This window comes from Anolis sagrei, chromosome 3, assembly GCF_037176765.1.
Source record: "Anolis sagrei isolate rAnoSag1 chromosome 3, rAnoSag1.mat, whole genome shotgun sequence".
In the NCBI taxonomy this organism is placed as follows: Eukaryota; Metazoa; Chordata; class Lepidosauria; order Squamata; family Dactyloidae; genus Anolis; species Anolis sagrei.
This window is the reverse complement of record NC_090023.1, coordinates 217905519-217920650: the sequence shown is the minus strand read 5'-3', so window position 1 is coordinate 217920650 and position 15132 is coordinate 217905519. Positions and strand designations below refer to the sequence as shown.

The 15132-nt window shown below is 42.8% G+C and overlaps 1 protein-coding gene across 1 annotated transcript; it reads left to right on the top strand.

Moving 5' to 3' along the window:
* The first annotated feature begins 1518 nt into the window (after window positions 1–1518).
* MORN4 (MORN repeat containing 4) lies at window positions 1519–14912 on the top strand. The gene is made up of 5 exons (XM_060768213.2): window positions 1519–1650; window positions 10639–10736; window positions 11761–11875; window positions 12298–12407; window positions 12698–14912. The coding sequence occupies exons 2-5, from the start codon at window positions 10670–10672 to the stop codon at window positions 12844–12846; spliced, it is 441 nt and encodes a 146-aa protein (XP_060624196.1). The 5' UTR covers window positions 1519–1650; window positions 10639–10669; the 3' UTR covers window positions 12847–14912.
* The last annotated feature ends 220 nt before the right edge of the window (window positions 14913–15132 follow it).

Sequence of the window (15132 nt, the reverse complement as noted above, 5' to 3'; positions counted from 1 at the left end):
AACCAAATTTAAAGTTGACCAAAAACTGACTTGTAACGCTTTTGGTACTAATGTCGGAGAGTGGTTTCTGGTCAAAGTGCTCCTTGTTCAAGTGGTCCCTGGTCAAAAAAAGGTTGGGAACCAGGAGTATAAGTCAAAGTGTGCAACAGCTGAAGAAAGAATGTAATTGTTTTAATTACGAGTGCCATTCTTTGTTACAATGGCTATAAAGACTGCCTAGCATTTTTGTTGTTTATTCAAAAACAACAAAAGTCGATTCCGACTCCTCATGACCACATGGACCAGCCCACGCCAGAGCTCCCTGTCAGCTGTCACCACCCCCAGCTCCTTCAAGGTCAGTCCAGTCACTTCAAGGATACCATCCATCCATCTTGCCCTTGGTCGGCCCCTCTTCCTTTTTCCTTCCATATTCCCCAGCATCATTGTCTTCTTTAAGCTTTCCTGTCTTCTCATGATGTGGCCAAAGTACTTCATCTTGGCCTCTACTATCCTTCCCTCCAATGAGCAGTCAGGCTTTATTTCTTGAAGCTTCTTGCGGTCCGAGGCACTCTCTGAACTTTCCTCCAACACCACAGTTCAAAAGCCCTTTGGGGGAAGAAGGGTGGGGTAGAAATGCATGAAATAAATAAATAAAGCATCTATCTTCCTTCACTCAGCCTTCCCTATGGTCCAGCTCTCACATCTGTAGGTTACTATGGGGAATACCTTTGCTTTAACTATGTGGATCTTCATTGCCAGTGTGATGTCTCTACTCTTCACTATTTTATAGATTGGTCATCACTCTCCTCCGAAGAAGTAAGCGTCTCCTGATTTCCTGGCTGCAGTCTGCATCTGCAGTAATCTTTGCACCTAGAAATACAAAGTCTGTCACTGCCTTCATGTTTTCTCCTTCTATTTGCCAGTTATCAATCAGTTTGGCTGCCAAAATCTTGATTTTCTTTTGTTTAACTGCAACCCAGCTTTTGCACTTTCTTCTTTCACCTTGATTAGAAGGCTCCTCAGCTCCTCCTTGCTTTCGGCTATCAAAGTGGTATCATCTGCATATCTAAGGTTGTTAATGTTTCTTCCAGCAATTTTAACTCCAGCTTTGCATTCATCAAGCCCTGCACATCGCATGATGTGGCTTGCATTATGAAACATTTCAAAAACAGCTCTTTTCTTTCATGTTGCCAAGATATAGTCTGGGTTTTTTGTTTGTTTTTTTGTTTTGTTTTGTTTTGTTTTTTTGTTGTTTTTTGGTTGGTTTTTTTTAGCCTCTTCCAAGGGCTTCAACTGACACTTGTCCTCCAAGGGGGGGAAAGATAGTAAGGCCTCAATATGTTAAGGAAGGAGAGTAGGAAATAGTCTTCTTGCCCTTTAAAAATATGGCTGCCTTGTAGAGCGTTCTCCCTTGCCCTTAACAAAGAAGGCCGCTGAGAGGGGGGGCGTCGGCGAGTGGGAAGGCCGGGCAATGGCGAGCCGCGTTACTACGGGTTGCCGTGGCAACAGCCAACAGCGTGAGGGGATGGTTCCTGGTGGGCGGGGCGTGTGTGTGGGAGAGAAGCCGGGCAGGGCTGAGGCAGCTGGAGGGAGGGAAAAAGGCGGTGGCCGATGGGGGCAGAGCCGAGGGGTGTGAGGCTGGTGTCCGCCGCGGAGACGCTCCGAGCCCAGGTGAGAGGCGCGGGCGGGGTCGCAGGAGAGGCCTTGTAGTGTCGGCGAGAGGCCTAGGCCTGGGATGCCGGGCTTGCCAGGGCGGAGAGGAGACGGTGGGCGAGTGGGTGGACCACGGAGGGGAATGGCAGCAGCAGGCGCCAGTCTGGTGGGCCTGGCGAGGGTCACGCCACAGCAATGGCCCCTCGCTCACCTCACGCTTGATGGCAATGCCTCTGCAGGGAGAAAGGCAGGGATTTTCAGGTGGGTGGAGTGTCCACAGGCGCAGCAGCTGAGGAGGATGCTCTGCCTCGTCGCCACCATCGTGGAGCGAGGCAAATCAATTCAGTCTGCTATCCTTTGCCTGACAGTGCTTGTCCATCAGATAGAGAGCATCACTTTGGCAAGAAAGGTTGGGCCAGTCTTTTTTTTCTTTGTGCTATTCCTTCTGCATCTAGGCTATATCATTGTCTTGTGGGGTTCCACAGGGTTCAGTATTGTCTTCCATATTGTTTAACATCTACATGAAGCCGCTGGGGAAGATCATCCGGACTTTTGGGGTGCAATGTCACCTGTACACAGATGATGTCCAACTCTGTCACTCCTTCCCACCTGCTACTAAGGAGGCTGTTCAAGTCCTGAACCAATGCTTGGCTGCTGTGAAGATCTGGATGAAGGCAAACAAATTGAAACTGAATCCAGACAAGACAGAGGTCCTCCTGCTTAGTCATAAGGATGAACAGGGTATAGGGTTACAGCCTGTGTTGGATGGGGTTACACTCCCCCGAAGATGCAGGTTCGCAGCTTGGGTGTGATCCTGGACTCATCGCTGAGCCTGGAACCCCAGGTTTCAGTGGCGACCAGGGGAGCATTTGCTCAATTAAAACTTGTGCACCAGCTGCGCCCGTACCTTGGGAAGCCTGACTTGGCCACAGTAGTTCACGTTCTGGTTACATCCCGTAAAGACTACAGCAACACACTCTTTGTGGAGACTGTCCGGAAGCTTCAAAGGGTCCAACTAACAGCAGCCAGATTGCTAACAGGAGCAGCGCTCAGGGAGCGTACAACTCCTCTGTTACGCCAGCTCCACTGGCTGCCAGTTTGCTACCGGGCACAATTCAAAGTGCGGGCTTTAGCCTATAAAGCCCTAAACTGTTCTAGGCCAACTTACCTGTCTGAACATATCTCCCCTTGTGAACCATCTAGGACCTTAAGATCGTCTGAGGAGGCACTGCCTTCGTTACCGCCTTCGTCACAAATATGTTTGGCAGAGACGAGAGACAGGGCCTTCTCGGTGGTGGCCCCTCAGCTGAGGAACGCCCTCCCTATAGATATTAGATTGGCCACCTTCCTTTTAACATTCCGGAAAACAGTCAAGACGTGGCTTTTTGAACAAGCGTTTGCAAATGCAGAGAAACTGACACAGAAAAATGGAACAACTAAACCAGGGGTCCTCAAACTTTTTAAACAGAAGGCCAGGTCACAGTCCCTCAAACTGTTGGAGGGCCGGATTATAATTTGAAATTAAAATTGGAAAAAAAAACATGAGTGAATTCCTATGCACACTGCACATATCTTATTTGTAGTGCAAAAAACACTTAAAAATAATACTATAATTAAGATGAAAAACAATTTTAACAAATATAAGCTTATTAGTATTTCAGTGGGAAGTGTGGGCCTGCTTTTGGCTGATGAGATAGGATTGTTGTTGTTGTTGTGTTCTTTCAAGTCGTTTCAGACTTAGATTGACCCTGAGCGAGGGCCGGGTGAATAACCTTGGAGGGCCACATCCAGCCCTCGGGCCTTAGTTTGAGGACCCCTGGACTAGACAATTAGTCTGGACAATGTTTTTAACAAGGAGACACTATGAATTTATATTTTATTGATTTGTTTAGTTTTTATTATATGTTATGTTTTTAATTGTATTATAACATTGTAAGCATTGGATTTTGCGCTGTTAACTGCCTTGAGTCGCCTGTGTGCTGAGAAAGGCTGTATACAAATACAGTAAAATAAATACATATTTGGAGTGAAACAAATGGAAGGAAACCCTATTTTGATAGCTACACTAGACTCTCAGTTCACCAGCACCCATGGGGATTGGTAGGTGCTGGATCAATGTTATTTCTAGAGCAGGCCGGGCCAACTTGGGCCCTCCAGGTGTTTTGGACTTCAACTCCCACAAGTTGAAGTCCAGCCTGGAGGGCCCAAGTTGGCCCATGCCTGCCATAGCCTTGGTTTCCAACTTGGAGGAGGGGGGCAATTTGAGAATGAGTTATTCACAGTGAGTATTTTGCATTTCTTAAAGTTCTAGTGGCCTCATATACAGTATATAAATATATATTGTGACATACACATTTTAAAAATTAAAGTCAGAATGTACACGTATTTTGCATTTCTTATGGTTCTAGGGGCCTCATATATACAGAGGCGGCCCTAGGAAATTTTCTTCAGTAAGCAAATAGTAATTTGGTGCGCCCCCCCCCCCCCCCAACCAATCACTGATATATAGTTTCTGTTTGTCTTGGGAGTTCTGTGTGCCATATTTGGCTCAATTCCATCATTGGTGGAGTTCAGAATGCTCTTTGATTGTGGTGAACTATACATCCCAGTAACTACAACTCGCATATGTCAAGGTCTATTTTCCCCCAAGAGCGCCTCAAGAGCGCCCCAAGAGCGCCCCTGGGCAAAATCAACTATACTGCAAATGCTTACTTTGCGTAATGGGTTGAGCCGCCCCTGCATATACAGTATATAAACATGGCTTCAAACTACAAGAAAGGAGATTCTATCTGAACATTAGGAAGAACTTCCTGACTGTGAGAGCCGTTCAGCAGTGGAACTCTCTGCCCCGGAGTGTGGTGGAGGCTCCTTCTTTGGAAGCTTTCAAATAGAGGCTGGATGGCCATCTGTTAGGGGTGCTTTGAATGCAATTTTCCTGCTTCTTGGCAGGGGGTTGGACTGGATGGCCCATGAGGTCTCTTCCAACTCTATTATTCTATGAGGCCCTTAGAACTATGTGACATTCACATTTTATTTATTTAATCTAGTTGTATCTCGCCTTTCTCTACCCCCAAAAGAGGACTCAAGGCAGCTTTACATATGGCAACTATTAAGTGCCTTTGGACAAAATTCTAACTAAATTAGAATACGCTTAAGTTAAATAAAATTAAATGCACATTAAAACATTGTATTCACTAATAAAATCATGATCTGTCATGATCTGGTGTCGTTCCAAAGATGAGCACAGAAAAGGGAGGCAACTCTCTCTCTTTTTACATTGCAAGCTATACATAACATATATAAATGCAGTAAATAAATAAATATCTTTTTGGTCTGCATATGAATGTAGCAAGACATATGTGAAAAAAAATCCAAGCACAATTATTACTTTCATAGGTAAGGCAATATTTTTATATTTAGAAAATATATAAAATGATTGTTAGCCGTAAAAAAATTAACGTCAGGCGACAGGATGTTCTCACATGTCCTCACCAATACACGCAATGAAGTTGGACACTTAAATTACCCTGAAATTTCATGCAGATTACTCAAATCAATTCGCTCTTTTTTTTTTCCTCTTTGGCGGATGCCATGTTTTTTGGAAACTTGTTTAGACCAAGTTAATGACCTTTTAGGCTTCCTCCACATAAAAAGGAATTTACTTTTTGAATAATAATTATATGTCACATGAGGGTATCAGGATTTTAGAGATGCTTAAGTAGGGCGTGACCACAAAAAGATTGGGAACCACTGCTCTATGAGTTACTATTAAAAATAGGCCCAATACTATATCCCATACCACTGCTTCTTAAACTGTGGGTCCACTTAGCTTAATGTTGTAGTCCCAAAAAATTTGGCAACATTATAAAAATTCTGAATGCCCATTTACACAAACCTGTTAGCAACAAGGTGCCATGTTTGCACAGTCGTGTTAGCAGAAAATGCTTCAGCTGTACCTCGTGAAAAGGCAATCAGCCTGTTTACCAAGCCTTGCAAATGCTGACACATTATCATGTTTGATTTTTGATTTTTATACCTATTTTGTATATCTGTATAGGTAGGGTCACATTAAAAAATGGGCTGAAAAAGGGACGTGAGTGGTAAAGGTTTAAGAAGTTCTGCCCTAAACTATGCCACAGTGTTTCCCAAACCTTTTCAATCATGGAACTCTCTCAGTGTTTTGACCCTGAGATCTAAAGTGTAGATTCAGGCTGTAGTATCTGTCATGAAACTGAATGGCAGTGCTCATGATCACAACATAAATATTACTCTGCTGTGAGGTTATCAAGAAGCTTTTCTGTAGCTAATTCCATTCAGTTTTTAACCACTGCCTACATTCCATCAACACCCTGTCAGTAGAGTGCAATTTTTTTCCTGATGTGATTATGTAAGTCAGATAGGCAGTACATTTGAAAGGGAAAAAAGGGATGGAGGACTGAGGCTTCTGTTGGCGGGGAGTGGGTGGGATGCCTCCAAAAAGATTCTTTTACCCCCACTGTGTCATGCTGTCTGGATAAACTCCCAAAATGTTGACAGGTATATTAATTATATCTGGGATAGAACATATTATAAACCGATCCAATGAGCCATAGGCTGACATAGATATTTCTCCCCTTCCAGCCACAGGGAGTTCTAGACTCTTTTAGTAAAGAGCTGCAAATACAGAATGCTAAGCAGGGAATGAAGGAAAGTGTGTGTGGGGATGGATGAATGTTGGGCCAGGATAGGGCAGGTCACACTCTCTGCCTCAGAGGAACGCAAAGGCAACTCCTTTCTGAAAACATATTGCCAAGAAAATCTTGTGGAAGGGTCGCCATGAATCAGAAATTACTTGAAGGCACACAAAAAGAAGCAGGAGCCCTACATGTAGCAATGACAATTGTTTTTGGAGCTGGAAAATGTGTCTCAAGGTATGTGTATTTCTGCATATAGAAGTGCATATTTCTACAGAAGTGCAGATGCACATACAGGTGTCTGTATGTCAATAGTACCTAAAAATACATAGGCATCTAAAAATACATAAGCATAAAGTACAACTCTGCATTGAAAATAGGAGGGAGGAAAATACTGCTGAATGTGCCTCATCACATACATGCTGCTGTTTCTGTGACTGACAAGGAAAGAGCTGTTGGGACTGTGGTTGATAGATAATTCAGTGGAAATGCCAATCTATCAAAAATGTAAATTGTAATTACAAGGAAAGGAGGGGGGGCTGCCAGTATTGTGATCAGTTTGTATTAATGTACAGTGTAAGTTTAGTTAAAAACAAAGTCTGGAGATAGAGGAGGAGTTGTAGAAAAAGGCTGATCAAGAGACTAGTTTGATCCGTTCTCCTATGAGGAAAGTCTGCAGTGTTTGGTGCTTTGTGGACTGCAGAAAAAAGTAAGGGGTCATGATGCCAACCTATTAAGTGTTTGGGATACAGTGCTTTGGATTATAATTTTATTTCATAATACTAGAATCTGGGATCATGCAATCAGAGGAAATGATGGAAATTCCAGGAGGGATCAAGTGTATTGCTTTACATTTACACAATACTTTAGCACAATTAAACAGATTTCCAATCAAAAGATGGACCTCACAACATCTGAGGATGCTTGCCACAGATGCAGGCGAAACTTCAGGAGGGAATGCTTCTAGAACATGGCCATATTAGCCCAAAAAACCTACAACAACCCAGTGATTCCAGCCACAAAAGCCTTTGACAATACAAAAGATGGTCACTAATCTGGTTGGGTTTGATAAGAAATTAGATAATCTAATGAAATGTAAGTCATTATAGTTCCTCTAGCACCAATGTTCTCAGTCCTGACTGATGGGACACGTGAGCAAGAGGGAGCTGCTGCACACCTGAGTTCCTAAAACCATCTAATTTGCCAATGAGAAAAAGTAATGCTGGAACAGAGAGGACTTTGCTCTGACCCATTCCGGCTCTTATGTTCTTTTGAAAAGTAGCACCAAGTTTATGTCCATGTTTAATCAGCTGGATTCCACACATGCATTTTTTATTAATGTAAAGCCCTTTGGCTTGGACTGTATTTGAATCTAGCCGGGTGAAATAAAACCAACAAGCAATAGCAACCTGAGCTGTAAGGGTTTAATTTCCTGAGAAAGGAATTGATATGCTTGTCTTGTAGAGGCAGGAAATTGCTCTGTGTATCACTGGCTTGGGGAAATAGGACAGAAGTCGGCGAAGCATCTCAGTACAAGGTCAGTCCTGAGAGGCATGGCATATTAAGGCTACCACAACCATAGCCTTGTACATCTGGGACGGGATCTTATGTGAGAGAAAGCATTGCACAATTCATGTTCACAGGGTTTGTTCCTCTGTATCTTGCATGTGATGTAATGATTACAGTGTCGTACTAGGACTAAAAAGAGCAAAGACAGCTGTGGACCTAGTTCTTCCTCCAGTCAAAGTGTGATATTGTAATCATTACATTTTTAGTTAACAGTGTTTTGGTGACTTCGGCCATTCATGCTCTATGGAATGGCTGTATGGATAAGATAAAATGGGAGATAGGGTCTTGCATGCTCTCCTGAGCTATTCTCAGAAACTACCCTAAGAGTAGTATTTCTTCATTATGTTGTGGGGAGTGGGGTAAGAGGAGGGTTTTTGTTGTTGTTGTTGTTGTTGTTGTTGTTGTTGTTGTTACTATTAGGTTACCACCTTGCAATATATCAACACAGGCTGTTCAAGGCATCCATTGCCAAGACTGAGGCTTTAGCCATCCAGTGGTTCTCAACCTGGGGTCCCCAGATGTTTTTGGCCTTCAACTCCCAGAAATCCTAACAGCTGGTAAACTGGCTGGGATTTCTGGGAGTTGTAGGCCAAAACACCTGGGGACCCACAGGTTAAGAACCACTGCATTAGACTGAAGAGGTACAGAAAAGTGTTCTTATATTTGTATCTCCTTCCATACTCTAGAGCTGTTACTAGAATTCACATACTAACAGCTCTGCTGTTCCTTGCCTTACTTTTGCTGCAATATTGTCAGATGAGTGATGCTAATTGTTGAGTTCGTTTAACACAAGAGTGGGAATGATCCAGCCTTCTAGATGTTGAATTGCAACTTTCAGGCTTCCTCAACACTGGCAGTGCTGACTGGGACGTGAGGTTTGCAGTCCAACAGTATCTGAAGGTCTGCACAATTCCCACCTCTTGGTTTAGCTTGGAGAGAGACTGAGGAAGAAGAGGATGTATCTTATCCTTATAGGATGATATTTGAAATAAAAACTTTAGTTTTGCCAGTTTAGATCCTTTCATAATTGCTCTTGAGGAACTGCTCCCACTCAGAGAATCTGAGGTTTGTTCAAATGTATGAAAGAGAAACATTCATATCCTTCATCCTGTCACATGCAGTTTGGGAAATTCCAAAATGCGTCTGCAGCTTCATGCTTCACAGGACAATATTGTATTATGGCAGTGTAACATGGGCATTCGCTGTGCTAAATGATGGTATAGATGGGAGTATTCTTCTGGAAGAGACTTTTCACTGATTTTTTTTAATGAGAATATCTGAGCTGATGAACACACAGCACAACAGGAGTATTTATTTTAGGCATGTCTCTTATTCTGAGTATTTTCTAAAGATTAAAACAACATAAGAACAACAAAAGCATTAAAGAAAACACAAGTTTAAATGTCATTCGCATTTTGAAGTATTGAATTGACATGCATTTTTGAGACCCTGTACCAAGTGATATTTGTACTTTTGTGAGTGATGCTTTTAATCTTGAGAAAGACACTCCGAATAATAGGATTAACAGTTTTTCATCAGCTATTTGATTATACTGTGATTGTCGTGGAAATGGGAGAAATTATGTTGTCCTTCTCTGATTTGGAGTTTAGTACTGCTTGTGGAGCAATCTCCGTCATCTGGTGTGTTTAGGGTAGTTATGCAGCTCCAGCTGTTAGTATTCTAATTGCCTAACTTTTAGTAATTTCTGTTTCTGTTAATGGAGTGGTCAATAATGTTGCAAATGGACAGTTGTGATGCATAACCGGGAGCAGCATGATTTTAAAAATGTCTCTGTGAAGCACTCTATTATATTTATCTGGATGACAGTAATCTCATGTACATATTTCAGAAGCATCATGAAACCACGTCTAGTTTGGGCAAGCCCTATCATTAGATAAAGTGAAGACACTTCTAAGTGGCAGCAAAATGATAGTTATGTACTTTAGCATTATTGTTGGTTTTTTGCCAGAGTTGAGAGGCAGGAAGGGGGTGGGTTGCTTTAAGTGCAAAAATAACTTGGCTGTATTGCAGAATTATGCATTTTACCTTGAATAGTGGGGTCGATGGCCTATTTGCTGTTCTGCCTCAGACAGCAAAATGTCCTACAGCATTATTTTTTCCATCAGCCCACTTTGGTTGGGATTCAATGTTTACTTTTAAGCTCTTTTTTGTATTTATATTTGAATTATTGTATGTTTACTTTTAAGCTTTTTTATTGTATTTCTATTTGAATTACTTCTAAGCTTGTTATTTTATTTATATTCAAATTATTATCTCATGTTTATTATTGTATGTTTAAATTGATATGTTAATTGTTTAAATTCATATGTTATGTTTATTATTATACGTGTAATGCGGCATTGTATGCCATGGATTGTAAGCCACACTGAGTCCCCCACTGGGGTGAGAAGGGTGGGGGTATAAATGTATTATTATTATTATTATTATTATTATTATTATTATTTTCTAGTAAATATTGCTTTCCTGTCTCCAGTGATGTAGCAAATGTACCATAGATTCTGGCCTGCTCATTAGATAGTAACTTTAGTCACTTCAGGGTGGGTGGTGTACCAGGTTAGTGACATTTGGGAAAGAGCTCTTTCTGCTGGCTGAGAAACTGGGCTCTTATTCCCAAATTCCTGCTCCAAGAACACTGCTGCTGCCTGCTATCCTCATGTTCTGCACCTCTCCCTAGCTTCTCGAGTGTTCCTGTAACCCTTACCTGTCTTATGCTGCTGTCATTCCCTTGCTCCCTCTGTTGCAGCTGCTGCCCTGCCTTCTTGAAAGCTGGTGCCATGACCCTGACCAAGGGCTCCTTCACCTACTCCAGTGGGGAGGAATATTGTGGGGAGTGGAAGGAAGGTGAGTGAGGCTGGACAAATTGAGAGTGCCCTCCATTATCAGTGCTAGAGGGGACCATGGCTCCCCTTGCCAGAAAGCACATAACTTTTAGTTTCCTGTGCATCTTCTGGGGTGCAAAGATAATAGAGTTAATGAGTGGTAACGTCCTCCCATTGCCACCATATTCTGCAAAGAAGGTGTGTGCACAACTTTTCAGGAAGGCCAATAATGGCCTTCTCTTAGCTGGTCCTGCCAGATGTGTTTTGCATCAACATTTGTCATCCTTAGTCAGCACAGACATTAGCCATGCTGGTTGAGGGTGATGGGAGCTGTATAATCCAACACACCTGGAAGGCACCAAATTGGATAAAGCTCGGCTAGAAATTCCCGACGGAAGTGCACAAACCCCACTGCTGCTGCTTCTGCAGCAACCTGACTTGCCTGTCCTGAAAAAGAGCAATCTTACAAGATTGGGAGACCAAAGCTACACAGCACCTCTTTTCTTGTTTTATATATATAAAAGGGGGCCTTTCCACTACTAGTTCTGCAAACAGATCTTTGTTTAAAAGGTGTGTTCTGTCTTGGAGCCCATCTTCTTGACTCATGTATTCCACCCCATCCCCTGTGTGTTTGTGTTTGGCATTGGAAGGTAAAAGCTGATTTCCAAGGATGTGCATGTAGTCTACTGCAGTAGCTGAAGTCTTTCACTGGTTGCACAACCAAACTGATACATCTGGCCTAGTTCTGTGGGACTAACAAATATCTCTAGAAAAGATTCTGTGCCTGCATTTGTGCCAATGTATGATGGTATTGTGAGCTCCAGCATGCTTTGCCAAGGAATGGTAGGTGAGAGGGACAAGCAATGGCAAGCGTCTGTCCATTCTTGCTCTGCACACCAGATCAGCCAGCATGGCCTCTATCACAACCCATTTCCTGCTCCCTTTGCAGCTAAACAGGTCACGATAGTTCCTGTTGCTTTGTGGCTTACTGTGGCCTCCTTCCTAATACCTGACACAAGAGCAATACTGCTGTTCTCTCTGATTAGGGCGCCGGCATGGTGTTGGGCAGTTGACATTTGCTGACGGCAGCATTTACCTGGGACACTTTGAGAATGGTCTCTTCAATGGCTGTGGGGTGCTCACATTTGCAGATGGCTCCAGGTGCGTACAGGGCTGTGGGCACACTGGCACTGCTCTTGGCTAGTAGTATATATAGAGAGTGCATGTGCATGAACCTAAATGATCTCAGGAGAATCAGAATACAAGACACTCAGTACAGGTTGCTGCTGCTGTGTCACTGAATTTGGAGAATCTCTTTGCCTTGCTATTCCCTGCATGAAGACTTTTTAATAAAAAGCATGCCCATGTGACTTGGAGCAATAAACACATTTTTGTATTTTCACCTGTGCCATCTCTGTACTTGGGTCCTCTGTAACCACCAGGGTTACTCCAGAGCCATTATTAAAGACTTCCCAGCAATGCCTTCTTCTGTCTAGAACAGTGTACTCAACTGGTTGTTCCGAACAGTTTCTGCCTGTTAAGTATCATCTCTCATCCTGACAAAAATCCTATTATTGATGCAGGTATGAAGGGGAATTTGTGCAGGGAAAATTTAATGGTGTTGGTGTCTTCACACGATATGACAACATGATCTTCGAGGGAGAATTCAAGGGTGGACGTGTTGATGGCTTTGGTGAGTGCTTAAATTTTCCTCATTAGCAGCATTACTTATCTTCTCAGACCTAATCTATTTTCGGAGCACTACTACAATGTGGAACAAGCACAAGGGAGGACATGGGCTTAGACTATCCCCCAAAGTAGGTCATACACTGATCTTTCCACCAGTGCCCCAACGTGATGTACAAGTCTGCATTCTTAGCTCTGTGCAGCATCTTGCTTTTTGCCAGACTGCTTGTTCACTCTGTTACAAAGCCCGAACCCTGCCAACTATGGCAAACAATTATGTTTTATTTTCTCCCACAGGTCTTCTTACTTTTCCTGATGGCTCCCATGGGATCCCTCGAAATGAAGGTTTCTTTGAGAACAATAAACTCTTGCGACGGGAGAAGTGCCAGGCAGTGGTCCAGCGTGCACAAAGTGCCTCCAAGTTGGCACATGTTCTCACAGCATGATGGGTGCAAGCTCTAAGGCACCCTGCCTCAAGACTCTCCCATGTACTGCAGCCTAACCTTTAGGCTGACAGGAATGTGAAATGCAGGTGTCACAGAGACCAGTACCATCTCTGGGAGGCAGATGATCCCAACTCAACCCTGCTCAGTTGGATAGCCTATCCGGGCCACTTCCTTCAACAGCTTGATCCCATTCTGTGAACTGGTGCCAAACTTCAACTTACCAAGCCATTGTCAGCTGCCAGACGGGTTCTGTCACTCCTGAGGCATTGGCAGTTGGCTAATGTTTTAGCCTCATAGGTATACAGGCAAAATGGAAAGCACTATGTCCTGTCTTCTCCATCTTTACAGTGGACACAAGGGGTTATTTATTTGTATACACTGTGAGAATTCACAAAGATACACTTTTCCATCCTTAGGATGAATGCAGCTGGAAGGTTGTTTTCAGTGGTCAAAAAGAGGAGCTGCAACTTGCATTTAGCAAAGGTGTTTATCCCTTACCATGAGCAGAAGTCTCTTGTTCTTCTCCTGGCTGCATGAGGTTCAGCTTTCCTTTCTCTGTCCAAATAATAGAAATTGATTATGATGGTAGTGGAGAATTGGGATAGAGATCTGAATTCTGCATCTTTTGAATGTGCCTTTCCCCAGGTTTGTGAATCAGCATCAGACAGGAGGCCTGAACTAAAGAGTCTAATGTGCTTTAAGCTCCAGAGTGTACCTGGATTCTCTTTCCACTCTTCTTTATAGATGTGTTGTGCTTTCTCCCATTTATTTGGGCCACTTTCACTGTGAGGTTTTGGGCTGTTTCTTGGATGAAAGTCAACATTTCCCAGCCTTGACACCTTCTGAAGGGTCTATACTACTTGACTTTGTCTCCAGAGCTATTGCATGGCATCCATGCACCACACTGTCACATAGACAGGGCTGTGCATATCCTGAATTTCAGAAACCAAAATTCTACACCAAGTACAGTCCAACATACTGTATCAGCTATATAAACAAGCAAAAAAAGAAAAAAGAAAAAAAGGAAGGCATATACTTGTATGGTTTCTCTGGTTGCTGGTCATGGGGGAAAAGCAAGGGTTTTGCATTCACGAAAGTGCTATTCTTTATTGTTAGTGCCATAAATCCTATACATTTCCCAAATCCTTCCTTTGGTTTCTGAGATTTTTAACACATATATTATTAATATTTCTTATCTTTTCCATGTTATCTTAATGACTAAAAAATTCCATTAAAATAGAATGATTATTTTTCAAGAAGTCTCAGGATGCTGATCCCTGTGTTCAATACTGCATAATGCTATCACAGAACAATGTCATATGCACAGCCCTATATGTACATAAAACAAGTGGTGACCTTCCCTATTTAACTCCCAAGGTTCAAAGAGGTTGCTCGCTCACAGATATAATAATGCTGTTTAATTCCTTTAGAAGCATTTTGATGTACCGTAAGTGAACTGTGGAACCTAGCACAACAGCTTACAGTATGGAGATTGTGGGGCATCCTTAATACCAGAGCTTCAAAAAGTTCCTTTTTGGAAGCTAACTCTAAGAATCCTCAGCTGCCAAGGGCAATAACCATGTTGGCTGCAGGATTCTGGGAGTTCTTCAAGAAAGTAACTCTTCTAAGCTTTGTGTAGTGTATTGGTATACTAAAATGGAGCAATGATGTCAATGCAAAGTGTAGCCCCGGCTAGAACTATGGGCTTTTTGGAAATAGCAGACTGGAATAGTAGGAGGGCTCATTGTCACATAGCAAGACTGACGGTACGAAATCATATGATAAGGATTGAGTTGGGAGTGAGTGGTCACTGAAGAGCTGCTCTGTTTCTGCCTAACCACTTTGTGTTCCTGTGCATTAAAATTAAACGTGGGATTGTTGTGAGACTGGGGGGTGTTCTTAGCCAAGCATTGACCTGCATAGTGTGTGTCCCCAAGTGCCATGCTGGAGCCTTTGTGTGACCAGCCCACTTCCACATTGAATGTTTGCATGTCAATGCCACCCTCGTGCCTTTGTGTCTCTGCCCATGTAAGGGCCTTGGCCAAATAAAGAGTTGCTGAACATCTGCTTCTGTGTCTTTTTTCCCCTCTTCCAGTTGGTCGTATGTAGCAAATATACATGTGGGGAGTGTGACAGGGTTGGGCTGGATGGCCCTTGTGATCCCTTCCAACTCTATGATACTATGAAATATCACCATAGAACCAATATGTAAGAAATAGACGATAAATTCTGCAGCCAGAGTAATGCTGCAAATAATAATATACATCCTTCATACCCATGAAGTGT